The 20,677-nt window shown below is 25.8% G+C and overlaps 2 protein-coding genes across 4 annotated transcripts; both read left to right on the forward strand.

The window, feature by feature from the left end:
* The first annotated feature begins 1,905 nt into the window (after positions 1-1,905).
* LOC126902430 (uncharacterized) lies at positions 1,906-4,169 on the forward strand. Its single transcript, XM_050679694.1, has 2 exons — positions 1,906-3,407; positions 3,954-4,169. Exons 1-2 carry the CDS (start codon positions 1,976-1,978, stop codon positions 3,977-3,979), a joined length of 1,458 nt encoding a protein of 485 aa, XP_050535651.1. The 5' UTR covers positions 1,906-1,975; the 3' UTR covers positions 3,980-4,169.
* Positions 4,170-7,823: 3,654 nt separating this feature from the next.
* On the forward strand, positions 7,824-19,476 carry LOC126902673 (uncharacterized). 3 transcript variants are annotated; one of them, XM_050680239.1, is made up of 8 exons: positions 7,824-7,904; positions 8,435-8,486; positions 8,614-8,652; positions 8,841-9,029; positions 14,397-14,558; positions 14,626-14,640; positions 18,391-18,549; positions 18,672-19,473. In XM_050680239.1, exons 2-8 carry the CDS (start codon positions 8,435-8,437, stop codon positions 18,803-18,805), a joined length of 750 nt encoding a protein of 249 aa, XP_050536196.1. In that variant the 5' UTR covers positions 7,824-7,904; the 3' UTR covers positions 18,806-19,473. The 3 variants fall into 3 exon arrangements, with proteins under 3 accessions (XP_050536196.1, XP_050536176.1, XP_050536186.1); XM_050680219.1 differs by having other exon boundaries at positions 7,842-7,904; positions 8,435-8,485; positions 8,589-8,652; XM_050680229.1 differs by lacking the exon at positions 14,626-14,640 and having other exon boundaries at positions 7,844-7,904; positions 8,435-8,485; positions 8,589-8,652; positions 18,672-19,476.
* The last annotated feature ends 1,201 nt before the right edge of the window (positions 19,477-20,677 follow it).

Below are 20,677 nucleotides of genomic sequence, written 5' to 3' on the forward strand. Positions count from 1 at the left end.
TGAGGGTAGAGACACGTGGGCCGTTTATTAATGAGCAACAACAGGTCAATTTTAAAGAAAGACAAACACAGCAATAATAATGTTCGCTTAATATCGCGGCACTTTCGCTGGCGTCGACAACGTGGTATCCTCGGTCGTGAGGTGAGCGGGTGCGGAGCCAGAGGCGTACATCCTCGACGTTGTCACGCTGACAACGGGAAGAAGACTTTGCACCGTGGCGTATGGCACGTGGTGTTGGTCAGTCAAATATTCATAGTAGGGGGACTGCTGATAAAAGTGGCACCGTGTATAACAAAGTGACGCGGGGCCGTCATAACAAATTCTACTCTTTTTTTTTTTTTTTTTTTTTTATAAACTTTCAAAAAATCAACTTAAAAGACTAAAAAATAGGTTGAAAATGATTTTTCGCACTAATTATTTTTAATATATGAAAAATAAAAATCTTTAATCATTAAAAAACAATTCTTTTGTGTTTTAAATCATTTTTTTATCGTCATAAATCATTTCAAAAGAAATATTCAGAATTATTTCCCTTATATTTATATCCTATAGTTTTTAACTAATTAGTAATAATATCAAAAATTATTGGTAATAGAAAATAATAATTGCTAATTTAAAATTAGCACGAAAAATGGAATAATAAAAGTATATTTTTCACTCTGATGCAAATTTTTGCGACCCCACTGTGCTACCGCTTTTTTAGAATTTACTAGTCACACAAAAATAGTCTTTAAATAATTTTTTATTATCTTTGTCATTTTTTTTTTTTTAATTTGAACGATTCTATACACAGGGAAAACACGAAAGAGGAACAGAAGACCAGCTCAACAATATCTTTGATTTTACTCTTACCAAACATGTATTGAGTTTAAATAAAAACGTTTTTCATTTAGCTATAGTTAAATAATAAAACGATAAAATAAGCGCTTAGGGTTTTAAACAAATGTGTACCAGTTTATAGTCATCCTGCAACTCAGAGCATTATTCAATGCATATTTAATGGGTGCTAACTTTTACTAATTTAAAGATACGTACCTATTTTTATTGATATTGTTAGAAATTATATTGTAACCTCTTTATTTAACATTCATACTGATATACATCAATAAATGTAAACATTGCTAACTTAACAGCATAGAAAAAATTTCAAGTTATTATGGAATCTAAATAATTCCAAATTTGATTGTATGATTGAGATAGGTTTGTTAAGTGTATTAAAGAAGTTAACTGAATTCAAATAAATAAAATAGTAACATTTATTAATGGTTATACAAAAACAAATTTTAGAAACAATATAAAAAAACAACTTTGTTGTGTATGATTATATCAATTTACACTTTTTGATACTTAAATTACCTCAATCAAATTACGTATCTTTTAGTTATCACACTGTATATGATAACACAGAATAAAATTATGTAATTAGAATTAGATTGACTGAAAGATCAATCTATACTAATGTAATAGTATCATGTATATAAAAAACACTTAAAATCTTTATTAAATAATTAAAATGTAGGTAATATTGTCATTTTATATGACATTTTTTTTGGATCGTCTGAATACAGAACACCCGTTGGTTGAATTATTCATTACTAAATATCCGTTTAGACACAGACACTATACTTAAAACATGCCTTGACGTACCTAAATGCATATCCAAACTCTGTATAAACGGTGTCTGCTAGTATAACATGAAAAATTATTTTTTACAATATAAGTTATAGTGTTTAAAATAGTATTTATCTAATTTAAGAAATTGAAAATTACGGTTTAAGTTGATAAATAAAAGGAATAATGATTTATTGAAATTAAGTCGTGTTACTAAACACATATATTTGCCATTTTGTCTATAAATTATTTTTTTTTGGGATAAATTTATTATAAAAGAAGAAAATAATATTAAGTTTTTAATATTCAAAAATAAATTATCTAGTATCTCGTTTTCAATAAATTATATTTTAACATATTTAAAATGATAAGTAAATTTTTGTTATTTACTTTTTTTATACTAGTAAGTTTTCATAGTGTTATTTCAAGTAAAATATATCTTAACTGCTATTGTAGTAAGTATATACTTTACAATTTGAAGACCAAAGTTATATATTTCAACGAAATTTTATTAGTAAACCCAACCAACCAAATTTTAATTGAAAATTTTGCCATGGGTCTTCAAACCTTAGGGTCGATTGTAGTAGCTATGTTTCCCCATATAAAAGATGAAAAAATAAATATATTAAGAAACTTGGAAGGGTTATGGTCTACAAATTTTTATTTGAATAATCTTTCAAATACATTATTATTGCCAACATATCAAAATGTAACAACTCAAACAAGAAAATTAAGTGCTCATGAAATTTTTATAGATGAATTTCAGAAAATTTATCCAATGTTAATTGCACAACTAGAACAAAACATTTTAGATACATGTTATGAAGGTAAACAAATTAAATCCCCCGATATTGTTAGTCGAAATCAATTTGCTGATAATAATTTACATGTGATTATTAATAATTTGTTACCGAAGCAGAAAAGGATTGAAACTATATTCATGGAAGAAAATATTGAAGAAACAATGCATGAAGTTAATGATACTGAAGTTATTTTAAGATTTCATTTTAATATAAAAATCGAAAACGAAGAAAAAAATTTGTATCACCCGGAAAACGTATTGTTATCTATATTATTTGATAAAAATAATTATGGAAGAACATTAAGTGAATTACATAATGTTCCAATTAATGAAAAATTGGAGAATGGAAAAATGGCCAACATGAAAGTGTTGTTTGACATGATTAAATACACTTTTGATGTCGACTGTGTAGAATCATTCCTACGCCAAGTTATAGCTGCAATAGTTTATCCTGTTTACTTGTGCGTTGGAAAATTTGCACTTATATTGCAAAAAATATTTTCTGATATATTTATAATAGAAAGCAAAGTAATTTTAAGAACAGAATTTGTTCATTTAATTGCAGAGAAAAGTATGAATATTTGTAGTATTATTAATGATTTGACACGAATTTGTTTACCAAATAATGTTCAAACACATTTAAAAGTCACTTTAAATCTTTTAGAAGGAATAATAGAAATAGTTAAGTCTCGACAATTTTCAAAATTAAAATCAGGATACATTCATGAACTTTATTGGAGATGTGCTAAAGCTATGGAATATAATTTAATTCACTTCGACACTGGAGTAGATAACTCTGATAAATACGACCAAGAAAAATGTGAAAAAATGTTAAATCAGTTAGATTTTAAAGTTGATAATATTAGTATGTCTTTCGATGTCACACGTTACGTTTACCAAAATCTGAATCTTAAAAATACATCAAATGTAGTCTTTTTTAAGGACGTATTTTCGGAGGAATTAAAATGTAATATTATCCAAAGAAATAAACAAGGTATGCCTTAGAACCTATACTAATACTAATAACAATCATTTTTATAAAATATATTTTTTTGTTCCCTATACATTTTATTATTTATTGATATTTTAAAACAGATCGTGGTGTTGATCAATAAAATCTTGTAATATTTAAAATGGTTTACTTAATGAGTTTATGAAAATAACTTTTACATACATTTAGAATGAAAACTTGCTTTATCAAATAAGATTTAATATGAAATGGATGATATCAAGTTCATTTTATTTATTAATTTAATAGTTTGTATACATTTCCAAAACTCTGAACCAATACTGAAAAAAAATTGCAAATAAAATTTTTAATTTTTAATATTCTGATATATTTGAAAAAAGATCGTTTTCAATTTTCCAATAACATTTTGGACATGATATAAATACCTAATCAAGTATGTCGAAGATGCTCTAAGGCAAACAAAAATATATTTTACTTTACACTGTACTACTGAATTTAATTGAAGAGGGGTACAATATGATTAGCAATGTGAAGATATATAAAATTAATATTTTGTTCTTATTTTTACAGGCTATCATATCATGAGGAAAAACTGAGCTATTCTGGACTATTTGCGATAGCAATAAATGAAGCACAAAATACATTATAATATAACGTTAAATAACAAAATTATTTTTAAAGTTATACTGCAATTATATTTAGTTGTTTTATACCTTTTTAAAAATAAAAATTGTAAATTATTCTGTAACTTTAATATGCTCAATAAAGTCATTTTCTGTGTAATAATTTGTTTACTTTACAATGTAAGTTCGTAAGATTACGACATAATGTCTAGAGCTGTTACTTTAAAAAATATTTTTATGAAATGATTTAATAAGTTAATAATTTGCAGTCGTTGAGTTCTGATATTGTGATTGGTGTAAGATTGCGTGTTCATAATGTTGTATTGGCGCCATACTGTAATTGTATCTTTACAAGTTCAAAGATAATTTTTTTTTTATTTAATAAAAAGAATTACTTTTCTAACAAATTTTTCATTTTATCTTAAGTTTCTCAGGAATTTTGAAATAAATATTAGATTTATTACGCTATTTTCAAATAACAAGAAATCTTTTTATAATTAATTTCGATTTAAAGAAGACTGGGGCAGATCTGAATGCAAAGTACATGTTTTGTGCTAGTAGCATTATTATGATTACCTTTAAAATTATAAAAAAAAAAAACTAATTGGCTACACTGTCTTACACATAATACTGTGTTATCAGCTACTTCCGACTATTAATCAGTTCAAAAAAAAAAAAAAAACTGTTCAAAAGTACAATTTTGCGACCCGTAATTGAGTTCCTGAGTTGTATTATGTTTTACGTTTATTGATATCATATTATTTTTGGTTTTTTGTTTACATTTTGACAAACATTTTCGTTTTAAACGTCAATTTTATAACATTGTCTTGTCCTGGATCCTTTATTATTAATTATTATAAGTATTATTAATTTATTATAACTTTCATTAATTTTAATATTATTCAGAATATTTACAGATATTCTATATAATAACTCAAATTTAAAAAAATTAAATTAATTATCCTTGAGTTAAATTTATATCTATTTAATCGTTAAATTTATAGTAACAGTGATATATTAAAACATCACAAAATACATTTTTGTTGAAATAATAATTAATAATTTGTATTAATATTATTGCTTTATGAATCATGGTTGTCTTGTTTATACTATAGTAACATTTGTCATAAACAAAAACCAAAGATTCACTGGTTGACACAGCAGAAATAAGGTTACTGAAATAATAAAAATTAATGTTAAAGGATATCGAAGTATCACATATATCCCGAAATTCTTGTACAGATTCACGTCTGTGAATATAAGATTAGAAGGCAACAAATGATCACTGCTTTAATAAAACAAAAAATAATATACACACAAGTCTGTATTAGTTGTAAATCTGTTTCTATGCAACTATTTAGTCAGTTTTTTTTAACCCTGCTTTTTATTTAAACCATTCAGTGAAGGTATTGTTATAGTATTTGACACGGCCACGGCGTTGTCACACGTTGACACCCCGCGGTCGTGTCAGCTCCTTCTCAGCCACCGCTTCACTGTAAACCGGACCGTCACACACACGCGTTATCGTCGTGGTGTAAAGTCCAACAAATGCCTAGCGTCGTATACCCCGCCGCAATAATACGTCTAGTTAGTCATCTTCGTGACACCACCGAACGTCCGATTCTCGAACCGCCTAGAAACGCACGAGTCGAAACCTTCAACTTTTTTTATTCACACTGTAAAAAAATCTGGTATTATTGGCATTTTCTGTTACATTGTTTTTTTTTTTTTTACTGTTATAACTTTTGTTTAATAAACGGCTCGACGCCATATTAAAACTAAACCCAACTCGTGTCGCCTGCATTATTTCTTCTTTTTTTTTTGGTGTGCACGGCACTGAAGTATTCACCGTAACAATTTATTATACATATAATTGTTTTCATTTATCTCTTATTATCCTGGTAAGATAAATGTTCGATTGTTATGATTCTTGCAGTTGATGTCACTATTATTAATTAAGATTCTTCACTCAAAACAACACATAAGCACTTAAAACTACGTAATATTAATTAATATATTAATTTGAGTGTATCTATTTCTCTGGTACTAAATAAACGCAAGGTTAAAATCGAATTTAAAAGTCTATTGAGATATTCTGTAAATCCCTATTGCGTATTTATATGGTTTGCTTCCCAACTTTCTAATATAGAATTTTAATGCTAATGCATTTCTAAATTCATAATTGGTAAAACCAACAATAATATTGCAAATAATAGTACTACCCTCGAGAGAAAAACTATGTCGTGACCCCAATGTGCTAGTTTAATTAAAACCTTTTTTTTTCCTGCACAAAATTTTTAGTCATATTAAAATATAACAATTTAATGTTTATGATATGCTAAAAAGTTTCAAATCACTTGTTGGAAATTTTGCCTTAGTGTTTTAATATAATAATAGCAAAGTAACTGTCAAATATTATACAACTTATTTATGCACAGTTTTATTTTAATTTACAAAGAATAGTATAATTTTATTAATTAAATTTTAAACACGAGTGACGGAAAATACTTTCAAAAGAATACGGAAACTTGAGCCACCAAAGAGTTTTAAAAACTAAATTATTATTATTTTAAGCAAATGCTTATATTTTATTAATAAAAGTATTGCAATATTTCTTCGACGGTAATTTGATTGTATCGCAGTACTAACAAACTTCGAAAATATAATGAGATTTATATTTATAGAACACGGCGTATTAGGTAGGCAATTCAAGTACGAAAAACTTCTATAATATGGTTTGAAATAAATGTGTTTGGCTCTACTAGCGGTTTAATTATTACTATGATATATTTTATTTTATTAAACTAAAAAACAAAATGTAGTTATTAATTATGTTTAGGTAATTTAGGCGCCTTAATGGTATTACGTTTATGAATATTTGTCTGATTAAGAAAATCACTGGACTAAAGATTAAATTAAGTCTAAAAAAACCAACACACCATTATTCCAGTTGACTATAATTAAATATAATGAGTTTTTATAGGTGATTGTTAGAATTTAACTTAATTCAGTGAACTGGAGTTATACATGAACTAATGTGAAACATGAAAAATGCTATATTCTTAAAATTATAGTATATGTGACGAAGTGAAGATAATAATATACGTGTATTATTGCTGTGTGTTCCAGGAAGAGCTTCTGCATTTGGGGGGATTGGGAGTTACTGAGAGTAAAGTGAGGTACAACTGAGTCACCCGTGTTTGCTACATCGATTTGTTCCGTGCAGACTCAGTACAGTTTTGTTTCTCATTCCAATTTTGTTTTATCCGCATGCCAAATAGTAGAGATCATAATAAGTTCTTTTATAAATCAATTATTAATCAATATATCTGCTTATAAGTCTGTCATTCAATGTTAAACATTTTTAAGTAAATAATCCTTTTGTTCGCATTTAAAAGAAAAATTATCAAAAAATTGCATTAAATATTTAATTTATTTTTTAATATGTATCCTAAGATACGCGTTTATATCAAAATATATTTCAATTTTTACTTATTTTTTGCTATTGAATAATGTATTTTTTTAAATTATTTTACGACTAAATAAATAGATGTTTAATACACATTATTCATTGCAATTATTAACTAAGAAGCTATTGATTTAATAAAATCATGTTTTTTACTATAGTTCATTTTCAAGTACTGAAATTATGAAATTTATTTTATGAGATTAGAATAATTTATTATAATTTTAAAATATATTTATGAATTCATTTAATTTTAAATATGATTTCAGTTTTAAATAACATTAGCCACAAGTGATCATTATAGATTTATTTAACAACAATGAAACTATTTAATAAATGTTCTTCAAATTATATTTCAATCTTTATTTTTTTTTTTAATGCAAGTAAAAAGATTTAATTTGATTTGCTTGTGAATTTTAGCTTTGTTTAAAGGTATAGTAAAATTATAAACAGAATATGTACATTTTATGAACTTTAATAGGCAATTGATTTTTTTGCACAAAATTTGATATAAAATTAGCAGTTTACTTTTAAGGTATTACAATAAAAGTATTTTATAAATGAACATCTTAATATCATCAATAAATTATGAAATACTTTATATCTATAAATATCTTATAATTATTGTAAATAGTTTAATAAAATAGTAAACACGTAATTTAAAAAAAATAGTATTTTTTGGTTAATATAAGCTTAAGATGAAATGAATACAATGATTGTATTGTTGATTTGAAATTAGTTTTAAATTAGAGCCCAACAGCATATTAGATGTTCTTTTCGGTTTAAAAAGAAGTATCGAACTAGATGGATAGACTTTTAGTACAAACTTTAGACGTTGAATTTTAGTTAGATTTTCTAACTTAATGTTTTTTTGAATAGAGTTTGAAATAGTTATAATTACTAAAAAAATATCTAATTCGGTATTTCCTTTAAAGGTTTGATAAATAAAAATTATTTTTCAGATGTCTCATTCTCCCATAAGTAAAACAACTTTTTACTTAATTTTTTTTAAAGGTAATACATATATATTAATATCATACATTACTTAGCAATTAAAATTTAACTACTAATGGTAGGTTAACTTATAAATAAATTTAATCTTGTTTAATATAAATGGATATCAATATCACTGTTTTCTTAGTTGTAATTGTTTTTATGATGGATTCTAATCAAAATTTGAGTGAGTAATTTATAGTTCTTAATTTTGGTTAACGAACAAAAACAATATGAACATATCGTTATTACATTTTCTTAATTGTACTTATTATTTTTTCAATTTATCTGAGCATAATTTAAATTGTAGTATGATAATTTATTTAATTTTTATTTATTATATTTGAGGTGTTATTTATAAACGTATTTTATCAGATTCTAAGAAACTAGAGAAAACTATTTCAGTTTGCAATATTTGTGCTCTAGATGAAGAACAAACAGTAACTTTTTTACCTTGTAAACACAAAATTGGTAATTTTTGTGCAAATACATTAAAGTTATACTATGGTTCAGACGTAAAATGTCCATGGTGCAAAGAATACGTAGTAGAGTATGTTAATATGGGTAAATATATATTCGCTAAAAACACTAACAATTTATATATGATATTATCTATATTTTTATCTAAAACTTTGATTTAATTTTATCATCATTAGACAAAATTTAATAAATAAGAGAAATATTTAATGGTAAAATAATATCTGATGAATAATCCACAAATAAGTTTTTGTTAAATATTTATTTTTCTTACTTAGAATAAAATTTAAACGTTTAATAATTTATTCTATTTTTTGTTAGTAAACAAAAAAAATGAAATAAATCTTAACAATTGTCAAATCTAGCATCTTTTTTTCAACCTTAATTTTAAACTGTTCAAAAGTATAATGTAATTTTTCGATGCGAAGCTGAGAAGGTATTAGTTTTACCATAATGTGTTTTTTTTTTTGTCTGTCACTACTTTTTCTCGTCTCTCAATGGACTGATTATTCTCAATGATACGTCAAAATATCACAAATCGTATCTAATAACAGTCACTGCCCTCGAAAATTGAAAAAAATTCCCTAGTTCCCCACAAATGGTGAAAATCCCCCAAAAAATTAAATTTATTTAAATTGATAAATTTTGAAATTTATTTTTTCTAAAAATTGCCATTACTTTTTGAAATATGAAAGAACCAAAATAATTTTTTTTATATTGAAACCTTAGGTATTACACTCTCATTTGATATACATTTTATGATAATCTAACCCTTTACCTAGTCACAGCTTATGTTACGAGCTATTAATCAAAAAAAAAAATTTTTCCCGACGACTTATCTTCTATATGCAAATGGCTGCCGTAGTTAAAAAATATGCTATTTTTGGGTTAAAATTGTATTTTTATTTTGTTTATTTTAAAATAATTTATAAGGGTTTGCCATAGTCCACCAATTTTTATAAAATTTACACAAATCTAACTAACTTTAAATATAAATTTATAATTATTTTGATTATGTTGTCTCTTCAAAGTTAAGAAAAGCAGATTTGAATTTTTGAACTAACTTAAATTGTTTTTTTTGCTTTAATTTCCTTTTAATGGACGGTGGCTGCGTCGAATGTAATACAGAGTTATAAGCTCGAGGTACTAAGTTCGAATCTCATCCGTTACGGTTTTTTGCATTTATTTCTTAATTCTTTTTTAAAATAAAAAAAAAATTCAATGTTTGTTTGATTTTTATCTCATTTAATTTGAATAACTTAAATTTTTTAGATTTTTTTCTTAGAAATTAGATTTTTTCTATCACTCATTTTTTGAGATTATTACTAATTAGAAACACATGAAAAAATTATTTAAAAAAAATTTATATCAAATTATTATTAGTTTTTAATATGTTAAAAGTAATCATTACAAAATTTTACTTTAATATAACATCTTTAACTTATTTTTTTGATCCTTTATAGTTCATTTGTATGAGAGTTTATAATTTCAAAATGTTGAACTTTTAAACATAATTTTAGTCTAAAATTTATATCAATAAATAGAAAAATTTGTGTGGAATAAAATTTCCTATTTTTTTATGTGATCAGAAACTTATTTAATTATTAGTAACAGTAAATTTATGAGGGAAACTCAATATTTCGTTAAAAATGTTTTATTTTATTTTTATTGTAATAAATTGTTTAAATAGGAGTCTTACTAAGCATTTCTATGTAACTCATAGTGTTTAATTAATTATTTATATTGATATACTGCAAATAATATCTTTTGTTTGTTACGTCTTCTTCCTCGCCTTAATTCCACCTACTTGGAGTCTGTCAAACTTATCTAAAACTTCCACTTGACACGATCTCCCACATCATCTATGCTCACATCAGCTGTCCTCATATTGCATTCAATAGCATCCATCCATCTCTTTTTTGGACTTTCTCTACCTCTTCTTCCTTCAACATTCATTTCTATAACTGTTTTTACAGCTTCCGATTCCTCTCTCCTCATAACATGACCAAACCAACCAAGTCTATTTTCTCTCATCTTATCCACAATTACGCTACACCTATACTCGCTCTTATATACTCGTTCCTTATCCTATCTTCTTTAGTCACTCCATTCATCCATCTAAGCATTCTCATCTCTACTACACTCATTTTCTTTTCTATTCTCTTGTCAACCACCTACTACTCTGAATCATACAATATAGCTGGTCTCACTACAGTCTTGTAGAATTTAACTTTTAGCCTGATTGGAATTCTTTTATCGCATAAGATGTCTGACGTTTCTCACCACTCCAACTACTTACACTCAAACCTGTGTCTTACATCCTCGTCAATTACCACCGCTCTTTTGCACAACTGACTCTAAATACTTAAAACTTCTCACGTCTTCAATCACGTCCTGGTCTATTGTCACTGATCTTCTCATTTCACCTACCTCGTGTTCTCCTATGTCAAACTCGTACTCTATATACTCTGTCTTACTCCTATTTATTCTTAAACCCTTTTCTTTAAGAGCTAATTTCCATACCTATAGCCTTTGATTAATTTCCTCCCTATTTTCTCCTATTAACACTATATCGCCACCAAACAACATGCACCAAGGCACCTCTCCTTGTATTTCTGTAGTAATTTCATTCATAACTATAGAGAAAAAGTAAGGACTTAAAACAGAACCTTGGTGCACTCTTACTCTTATCCGAAAACCTTCTGTTACTTCTCCTACGCTTTTTACCCTGGTACAAGTGCCATCATAAATTTCTTCTATTATATTAATGTACCTTGTCGGGACTTCTTTTCTCATTAATACCCATTATAAAAATTCACTTGGTACTCTATCATACGCTTTCTCTAAATCTATAAATAACATACACAGTTTTTTCTTTTCTTTAAACCTTTATATAAGTTGCCTCACATAAAATACTGGCTCCATTGTTGACTTACCAGGCATAAATCTGAATTGATTTTTAGATACCGATATCTCATTTCTTATTCTCTTATCTATTACCTTTTCCCAAATTTTCATACTATGACTCATAAGCTTTATGCCTCTATAATTTCCACACTCCTGTATGTCACCTTTATCTTTAAATATCAGCACCACAATACTATTCCTCCATTCATTTGGAATTTTCCTTTCTAATAAGATTTTATTTAAAAGTTCCTTCAACCACCTTATGCCATCAACGCCTAATAAATGTCATACTACTACTGGCACTTCAACTCGTCTTTCTATTGCTTTATTATTTTCCATTAATGCCACAGCCTCCGATACCTCTTTCTCACTTATTAAATCTATCAGTCTCTCACACTTTTGCAAGTCTATACATTTTTTTCTCGCCTTCCTTTGTTCCTAGTCTATCATATAACTTATCATACCTCTTAAACTTCGCCTTACTTACTACACACTTGGCTCCTTTGCACAAGCGTTTATACTATATCCAATCTTCTCTCCTTTTGCTTTTTTGTCATATTTTGAATTGCTTTCTATGATATTTCGAACGTCCTCATCCCACCATCCAGTTTCCTTGTTTCCTAGCATTCTACTCTTACTCTCACCAAAAATCTCCTTTGTAATAATCTTTACACAACTAGCAAATCTATTCCACATATAATATTTGTCTTCCTCGTTATTCAACACAGTTCTTTCTTCTATCGTCTTTAAAAACAGTTTTTCTTTTTCTCCTTTCAATCTACACCCCAAGATCCTCAATTCTCCTCCTGTTTTTGTATACATTCTTCCCAATACACCTCAACTTTATTACCAATAGTATATATTGTGTAATAACTCTCTCGTTTGGGTAATCTTTACAATACTTTACTTGTTTTACACTCTCTTTCTTCCACATAAAATAATCAATCTATAATCTATTACTGCCACCTTTATAAGTTATAAAATGTTCTTCTTTCTTTCTAAAATAAGTATTAACCACAGCAAGATCATACGATACTGCGAAATCCAGAATTCTTTTTCCAGCTTCATTCTTCCTACTAAAACCATACCTTCCGGTTACTCTTTCATATTATATCCTCTCATTATCTACATTTTCATTCATATCTCCACCTATTAGCGCATCCTTATTGTCAGGTACCCCTTGCATCACCTCGTCCATCTCTTTTCAAAACACTTCCTTGTCTATTTCATCACATCCTACTTGTGGTGCATAAGCACTTATTACATTCAGCACTTTTTCTTCGAATATCAATTTTATGACTATAATTCTGTCACTTTTCCTAGCTACTTTTACTAGTTTACTTTTCATTTACTCGTCTATTTTTATCCCTTCACCATTCTTTGTACTAGAATTTCTTGAGTATATTATTTTATAACCCTCACTTATTTCCCTCAATTTCTCTCCTTTCCACTTAGTTTCCTGCACACAACAAATGTTAACTTTTCTCTTCTTCAATACTTCTACTAATTCTCTATTTCTACCAGTTAATTTTCCAACATTCCAAGTACCTATTCTTATTTTGTATCTAGCTTTCTCCCTTATACAAGAGTACAGCCTAGAGTTAAGTGGTGATGTCCCTACACGTTGACTCTATAAGCGTTGGGTAGACCTGTACACATGACTAGTGAAACAACTACCGCACAAGTTGTCCGACTGGTATCAAACACTTTATTCCTTAGGACTTCTCTGTTTTAACTACTTTATTTCCTCTCACCTGTTGTCCCCACGTACATCCGAGATGGAACAATTCACCTAAGTTTTGTTCAGGACACCTCATACTACTTGACAAAAAAATTTTACGCCGACTATCAACCTGACACAACCTCATTAGTCGCCCTATCAACAGGGAAAGTTTCTGATTGTTACGTATTTTTATAATTAAAATATTGTTATTGATTATTCATATGTAACTTAATAATGAAACTTAAATATTTTTTATATAATTAATATGATTTTGTTATTATTAAATTCATATATGAAACTCTAATTACAGATTTGAAATAGGCTCAAAAATGGTGTTTAAAAAATTATATTTTGGTCTCTGATGAAAATTTCTTATATACTTTATTTATAAGTAACAAACAATTATTTTTGAAAAGTATGACATCAAACTCTTCAACTTTTATACATGTTTGGCATAAAAGTAATATCTGCTTTATAATTTGTTATAATTTTTCCATAAAAATTACAATACTAAATTATCAAATATCAATTTAATATTACGTTGAATTGCTTAAATAGATATTTACTCGTATATTATACTTATAAATCATAGAACTACTAATTAGGAATAATGACAGAAATAGGAGTAAATTTGCTTGCTTCATCACAATTAAATTAACAAAAAAAGATCATAAATTAAAAATACCTGTGTTGATAAAAGATGTCCTTTATTTTTTAATAATTAGTGTTAAGTAACCATATGCTTAATATTGAGAGGCAAAGTTTATGTTTCCCGAGTGGAAATTTTTGTAATACGGACATCAAAACGAATCTTATATTTTTAGTTGAGAACAAAATATGTTATATTTGTCAAGAGGAAGAATTGAAAGTTAAATTTTTATCATGTAAACACCAAATTGGAAATAATTGTGCCAACAGATTATATAAATTAAAACATTTAGATTGTCCATTTTGCTTATTGAGTATAAATATTTTTCGTGGAATACGTAAGTGCAAAAATATTGTCTATAATTAAAATTTTTATCATTAAGAATAATTGTTTTTTTTTTTCAGAAAAACCTCCTTATAGTATGTATTTCTAAAAATAAAATGGCCATATCAAATCAATAAAAAAAAAAATGAAATTATAAAAATATTTTTAGATTTACAAATTTCTGTTTCTGTTTTGATTTAAAAAATTTTACTATTAAATGTTCCTCTATATATTAAAATATAATGAAGAACAAATTCTTTGTCTTATACAAGCTAATCGATTTTGAATGAGGTACACGTTTCTGAGAAACTATTGATCATTTATAATTTTTGTAAGGACAAAACTTTTTTCAAATAATTTTTTCAATTATTTTTCATCTCTTAAGGAATAAAAAAACTTTAACTTTAATTTTCTCTAGTGGAATTCTCTATTTTTATTTGATAATATGATAAAAATTACAAATAATTTTAGCTTCGATGCGAATTAATTTTACCATGATGTGTTTATTTTTTTATGTCTGTTGCCACTTTTTCTCAGCTCTCACTGGACCGATTTCTTTTAAAAATACGTCAAAAGATCACAAATCGTATCTAGTTGAAGACATTACCCTTAAAAATTGAAAAAAATTCCCTCGTTCCCCGCAAATGGGGGAAATATCCAAAAAAATTACAAATTTAAAAATCGCTAATTTTCGAAATTTTTTCACTTTTTTTTCTTAAAACTTCCATAACTTTTTGAAAAATCAACAAATTAACATAATTTTGTTTATACTAAAACCTTAGATATTTACCTTTCATTTGATATCATTTTTTTGAAAATCTATCACTTAACTTGCTCATTGGGAGGGATTTAAAATAGCAACTTTTTTACAAAAATTAACTTTTTCAACTTAATTTTTGAAAATGTTCCGGAAAGACTGCGTCCTTTAAACATATATCAAATTAAAGCTTTTTTTATGTACTATAAAATGAAAAAAAAAAATTTGTCCCGACACTTTATCTTCTACATTTAAACGGCTGCCGTAGTTAAAAAAACACTATTTTTTGTTAAAATTTTCGATTTTGGATTTTAAATTTTCAACTTAAAAATGCTATAACTTTTTGAAAAATGTATATATCAGCACAAATTTTTTTTCTAAATAGATTATAAGTACATTTTTCATTTGACATATTTTTTATTAAACTTGAACAATTTCCCCTTATATAGGGGGCGTTAAAAATTTGAAATATTATAAAAAACATAGATCTTTTTCAACTGAACTTTTGAAAATGTTCCGGAAATACTGCGTCCTTTAAACATATATCAAATTAAAGCTTATTTCATGTACTATAAAATAAAAAAAAATTTGACCTATCTTCTATGTGCAAAAGGCTACCGTATTCAAAAATATGCTATTTTAACAAATTTTTTTTTTTTAATTAAACACTATCTACAGATTTGCATCGAAGCGTTTTTTATGATAGTGATTTTAATCACTGTCAGATNTACAGATTTGCATCGAAGCGTTTTTTATGATAGTGATTTTAATCAATGTCAGATATCAACTATACTGGACCCAACTATGCCACGACCCCACTGTGCGGCCACCCCACTGTGCTGGGTTTTTTAATTGACCGATCGTTTGAAAATAGTTTAAAAATTTGGATTTAAAGTAAAAATTTCATCATTAATATGGTTTTCTTAAAACTGGAAGCAGCAATAATTTGTTTCAATATGTCATAAATTATTATTTTAGTTAATATTCAATAAAAATTGTCCACACCGGAGGCGATACTAATGTGAACAACCTCTCAAACAATTCATTGTTATAAAAGTTTATATCATACTAAGTATGTATTGTATTAATAGATAATTGAGATTATAAATTATAAAATAATGAATAAAAATATAAAAAAAATACAATTATTTGTAAATTTTTGTCTATCATATTAACAAGTAAAAAAAAAACCCAGCACAGGGGGGTCGCGGCACAGTGGTGACGTGGCATAGTTGGATCAAGTATAATGATATCTGACAGTGATTAAAATCACTATCAAAAAAAAACGCTTCGATGCAAATCTTTAGATAGTGTTTAATTTTAAAAAATTGGTGGATTATTCCAAAAGCTTCATAAACTGCTAGTTCCTTATTAATATCCTGATTAAGACAAAGTATGTAGAATAAAAAAGAGATTATTAGAAAATAGTATTTCCCATAAAAAAATTATATTGATCAATACACTTTTCAATAAGTTATAGCATTATAATGTTAAAAATGTAAAAAATAAAATTGAGAATTTTCACACAATAATAGCATTTGGTAGCCATTTTCACCTTGAAGATAAAATAAAGTCCGAAATTTTTTTTTTCCATGATAAAGTATATTACATTAGCTTTAATTTAAGATATATATAAAAGTGTCAGACTTTCCGGAACACTTTCAAAATTTAAGTTGAAAAAGTCAATTTTTTGTGAAAAAGTTGTCATTTTGAATCCCCCCCTGTAGGCAGGTAAAAAGTCAGATTTATAAAAAAAATATACCAAATGATAGGTAAAGACATCATGCATCTACAAAAAAAAGAATTATATTGATCCATACATCTTTCGAGAAGTTATAGCATTATAAAGTTAAAAATATAAAAAAGAATTTTTTTACAAAAATCGTATTTTTTTTATTAAGTTTAATGTCTGTTTTCACCATGAAGATAAAATAAAGTCCGAAATTTTTTTTTACCATTATAAAGTATATTACATTAGCTTTAATTTAAGATATATATAAAAGTGTCAGACCTTCCGGAACACTTTCAAAAGTTACGTTGAAAAAGTTCTACTTTCTATATGCATTTTTATGTTTTGAATCCCCCCTGTATTTAGGGAAATGGTCCGATTTAAAAAAACAGTATGTCGAATGAAAGATCTATATAAATACTACTTCTCATAAAAAAATTGTAATGATTCATACATTTTTCAAAAAGTTATAGCATAATAAAGTTAAAAATGGAAAATACAAAATCGAAAATTTTCACACAAAAATAGCATTCGGTAGCCATTTTCACCATGAAGATAAGATAAAGTCCGAAATTTTTTTTTTTCATGATAAAGTATATTACATTAGCTTTAATTTAAGATATATATAAAAGTGTCAGACCTTCCGGAACATTTTCAAAATTTAAGTTAAAAAAATTAATTTTTTGTGAAAAAGTTGTCATTTTAAATCCCCCCTTGTGGGCAGGTTAAGGGTTAAATTTATGAAAAAAATATACCAAATGAAAGGTAATGATATTATGCATCTATATAAAAAAGAATTATATTGATATGTTTATTTTTGAAAAAGTTATGGCACTTTTAAGTAAAAAAAATTGAAAAAATTTCGAAAATTAGCGATTTTTAAATTTGTAATTTTTTTGGAGGTTTCCCCCTTTTACGGGGAACGAGGGAATTTTTTTCAATTTTTAAGGGTAATGTCTTCGACTAGATACGATTTGTGATCTTTTGACGTATCGTTGAAAGAAATCCGTTCGGTGAGAGCTGAGAAAAAGTGGTAACAGACACAAGAAAAAAAAAAAAAAAAAAAAAAAAAAACACATCTTAGTAAAACCAATACCTTCTCAGCTTCGCATCGAAGCTAATAAGCATACCCGTTAATAAAAATTAAAGTTCATCCCGGAATGAATGAAAAATGTTCGACTACATAATATTGTAGAACTTTTTGACACAAATAATTTTTCTTTTTAAAAAAATTAAAAACTTGATTGGTTTCTTAGAAAACAAATATCTTACTCAAAATTGATTATATTATACATGAATATTGTAATAATTTATTATTTCTTAATGGGAAATAATTTAAATTAAAATTTTATCGTGTAGACCAAGAAATGAATTGTATTTGTGAGATGGAAAAAAATTCAATAACTTTGAAACCTTGTAATCATCGTCTAGGATATATTTGTGCAAATACTTTAAAATCTTGGTATATTAGAACACAAAAATGTCCAACATGTCAATCAGATATCAAAAGCTATGAAGGTTTATCGTTTTATTTTATTAATGTCGTTTTACTTATCTATAATATTAATGAAAATAACTCAAATAAGTTGTTTTTCTTACATTTATAAATATTAATTTAATATGGTATATTGATAATTTAGATGACACAAATAAAACACCAAGTATATTTCAAAAATCATATAGTCGTTTAAAAAGTTTTAGTAAGATTGGAGAATGTGTCAATAATATATTAGATAATCATCTTGATAAATCAATAGAACTTTATTATGAATGAAAATAACGGCCTGTATTAGTTAATAGTTATTACTATAAAAAAAAATACAAATGTATAGAGAGTGATTTTTTTATCATAATCTACTCAATTACTGACAGAATAAAAATAATTCAATCATATTCTTTTTTTTTTTTGATACCCTTAGTTATTATTCTTGAATTATTAGCTATGTAATACTTTTTAAGTTCGTTCCTTATGCCTTGTAAGAGAACACAATTTTTTTTTCAAATGAGATCACAAATTTTGAATTTAATAAAATGTGTAAAGTTTTATTTCAATAGTACTGGCATTTGAATTTTTAACATAACCTAATTTATTAATTACATATAAAATTTTAATTTTTCAATTTTTTAAGTAAATATACGTGTATAATATACAAGGGATTACAAATACAGGAAGCTAATTGGTTTTTTATGACGTCGCTAACACAGATACAAAGTGTTTATTGTCAATTATAACTTTATTAACAGATATGCTTAAAGTGTGGTTATAAAGCACATTGTTGTGAGTAAATATTTATAAATACACCAACTGGCAATGCAGAATACATATCTATCGATAGTTATATTTGATAATAATAGTTGCGTATTACGAATAGTAACGTCATAAAAAAACTATTATTATTAACTATAATTATTGTATTATATTATATTATAAATTTTATATCTAATAAACAAATAACGTTTACAAAAAAAAAAAAAAATACTATGTAAAAATTTAAATACTATTTACTATTAAAATGATACCTCAAACATTTTATTAAATTTAAAATATGTGTTCTCATTTGAAAAATCAAAGTTGACAACTTTACAAGGCATAAAAAATGAATTTAAAATGTATTACATAGCTAATAACTTTTATCAAATATTAATAAGTTTTTTTTGTATTGTTAATTTTTTTAGTATCAAATGTTTTTTGTTAGATAGAATTTAAATTATTATCCTGAAATAAAAAAAATTTATGTCTATAATTATGGTTCTATTATTAAAAAAAAGATAAGTAAAATTTTGATTTTTTAAATTAATAAACAATTCTGATTTTATTTAAAAAAATTCCATATTTACATCCTTTAGTTACCTAACTTGCATATCAAAGAAAAAAGGCGATTTTACTCTTATTTATATTATGTGATATTATAAATAATATCACATAGTTTTGCATGGTTTGTTTTTACTATTCAGTGTACATAATTTATATCATACATAGTTTGTCCAAAAATTTAATTCATAAGTTTCTATAGGACACAAGATAACTTTATTTTTTAAGTTTGTGTACCTTTCATGTAAAGCAAGCCACATATTAAATCTAGGTATTATAATTAACTTATGAAATTAAAAACTATTTTAACAATATTGGTATGTCACTATAATATTGAAAATATTTACAGACATTTAAAATTAATCCTCAAGAAAAATGTGCTTAAGTAAATTTACATTTTTTTTTTTTTTGTAACAAAAATTCAGACTAGAAACATAATTTTAAAAAATTATAAAAAATGTAACTTGTAATGTTGGAAATTTTATTATTGATTATTGATAACAGTTAAATCCCATAGAATAATAAGACGGTATAAATAACTAACATATTTGCTAGATAATAAAACATTGGTAATTAAAAAAAACACTAAAAAAATTCAGTCTATTAGAGGTAAAAAGTTCTAACTTTACAGTATAATAAAATTTATTTTGTTTAAAATCATTAATGGAAGGACACTATTTTATGTTAAACTATACTAAACATGATAGTGCAAAATGTTACTGTTTTACTGGTCGAATGATTTATTTGCCATAAATTCATCAAGTATTTGCGTGGATCAAGAGTGTAATTTAACATCATATAACAACACCAAATAATATTTTCTTCATTTTCGTT

The sequence above is a fragment of the Daktulosphaira vitifoliae genome, unplaced genomic scaffold (genome assembly GCF_025091365.1).
Source record: "Daktulosphaira vitifoliae isolate Bord-2020 unplaced genomic scaffold, ASM2509136v1 Scaffold_1, whole genome shotgun sequence".
Lineage (NCBI taxonomy): Eukaryota > Metazoa > Arthropoda > Insecta > Hemiptera > Phylloxeridae > Daktulosphaira > Daktulosphaira vitifoliae.

What these genes read in the sequence shown, in the direction of transcription:
- LOC126902430 (XM_050679694.1), top strand. Translation starts at nt 1,976, where the DNA reads ATGATAAGTAAATTTTTGTTATTTACTTTTTTTATACTAGTAAGTTTT. An exon ending in TATCCAAAGAAATAAACAAG is followed by an intron (nt 3,408 to 3,953) that starts GTATGCCTTAGA and finishes TTATTTTTACAG; the next exon opens with GCTATCATATCATGAGGAAA.
- LOC126902673 (XM_050680219.1), top strand. Translation starts at nt 8,435, where the DNA reads ATGTCTCATTCTCCCATAAGTAAAACAACTTTTTACTTAATTTTTTTT. An exon ending in GGATTCTAATCAAAATTTGA is followed by an intron (nt 8,653 to 8,840) that starts GTGAGTAATTTA and finishes GTATTTTATCAG; the next exon opens with ATTCTAAGAAACTAGAGAAA. An exon ending in AGTAGAGTATGTTAATATGG is followed by an intron (nt 9,030 to 14,396) that starts GTAAATATATAT and finishes TTATATTTTTAG; the next exon opens with TTGAGAACAAAATATGTTAT.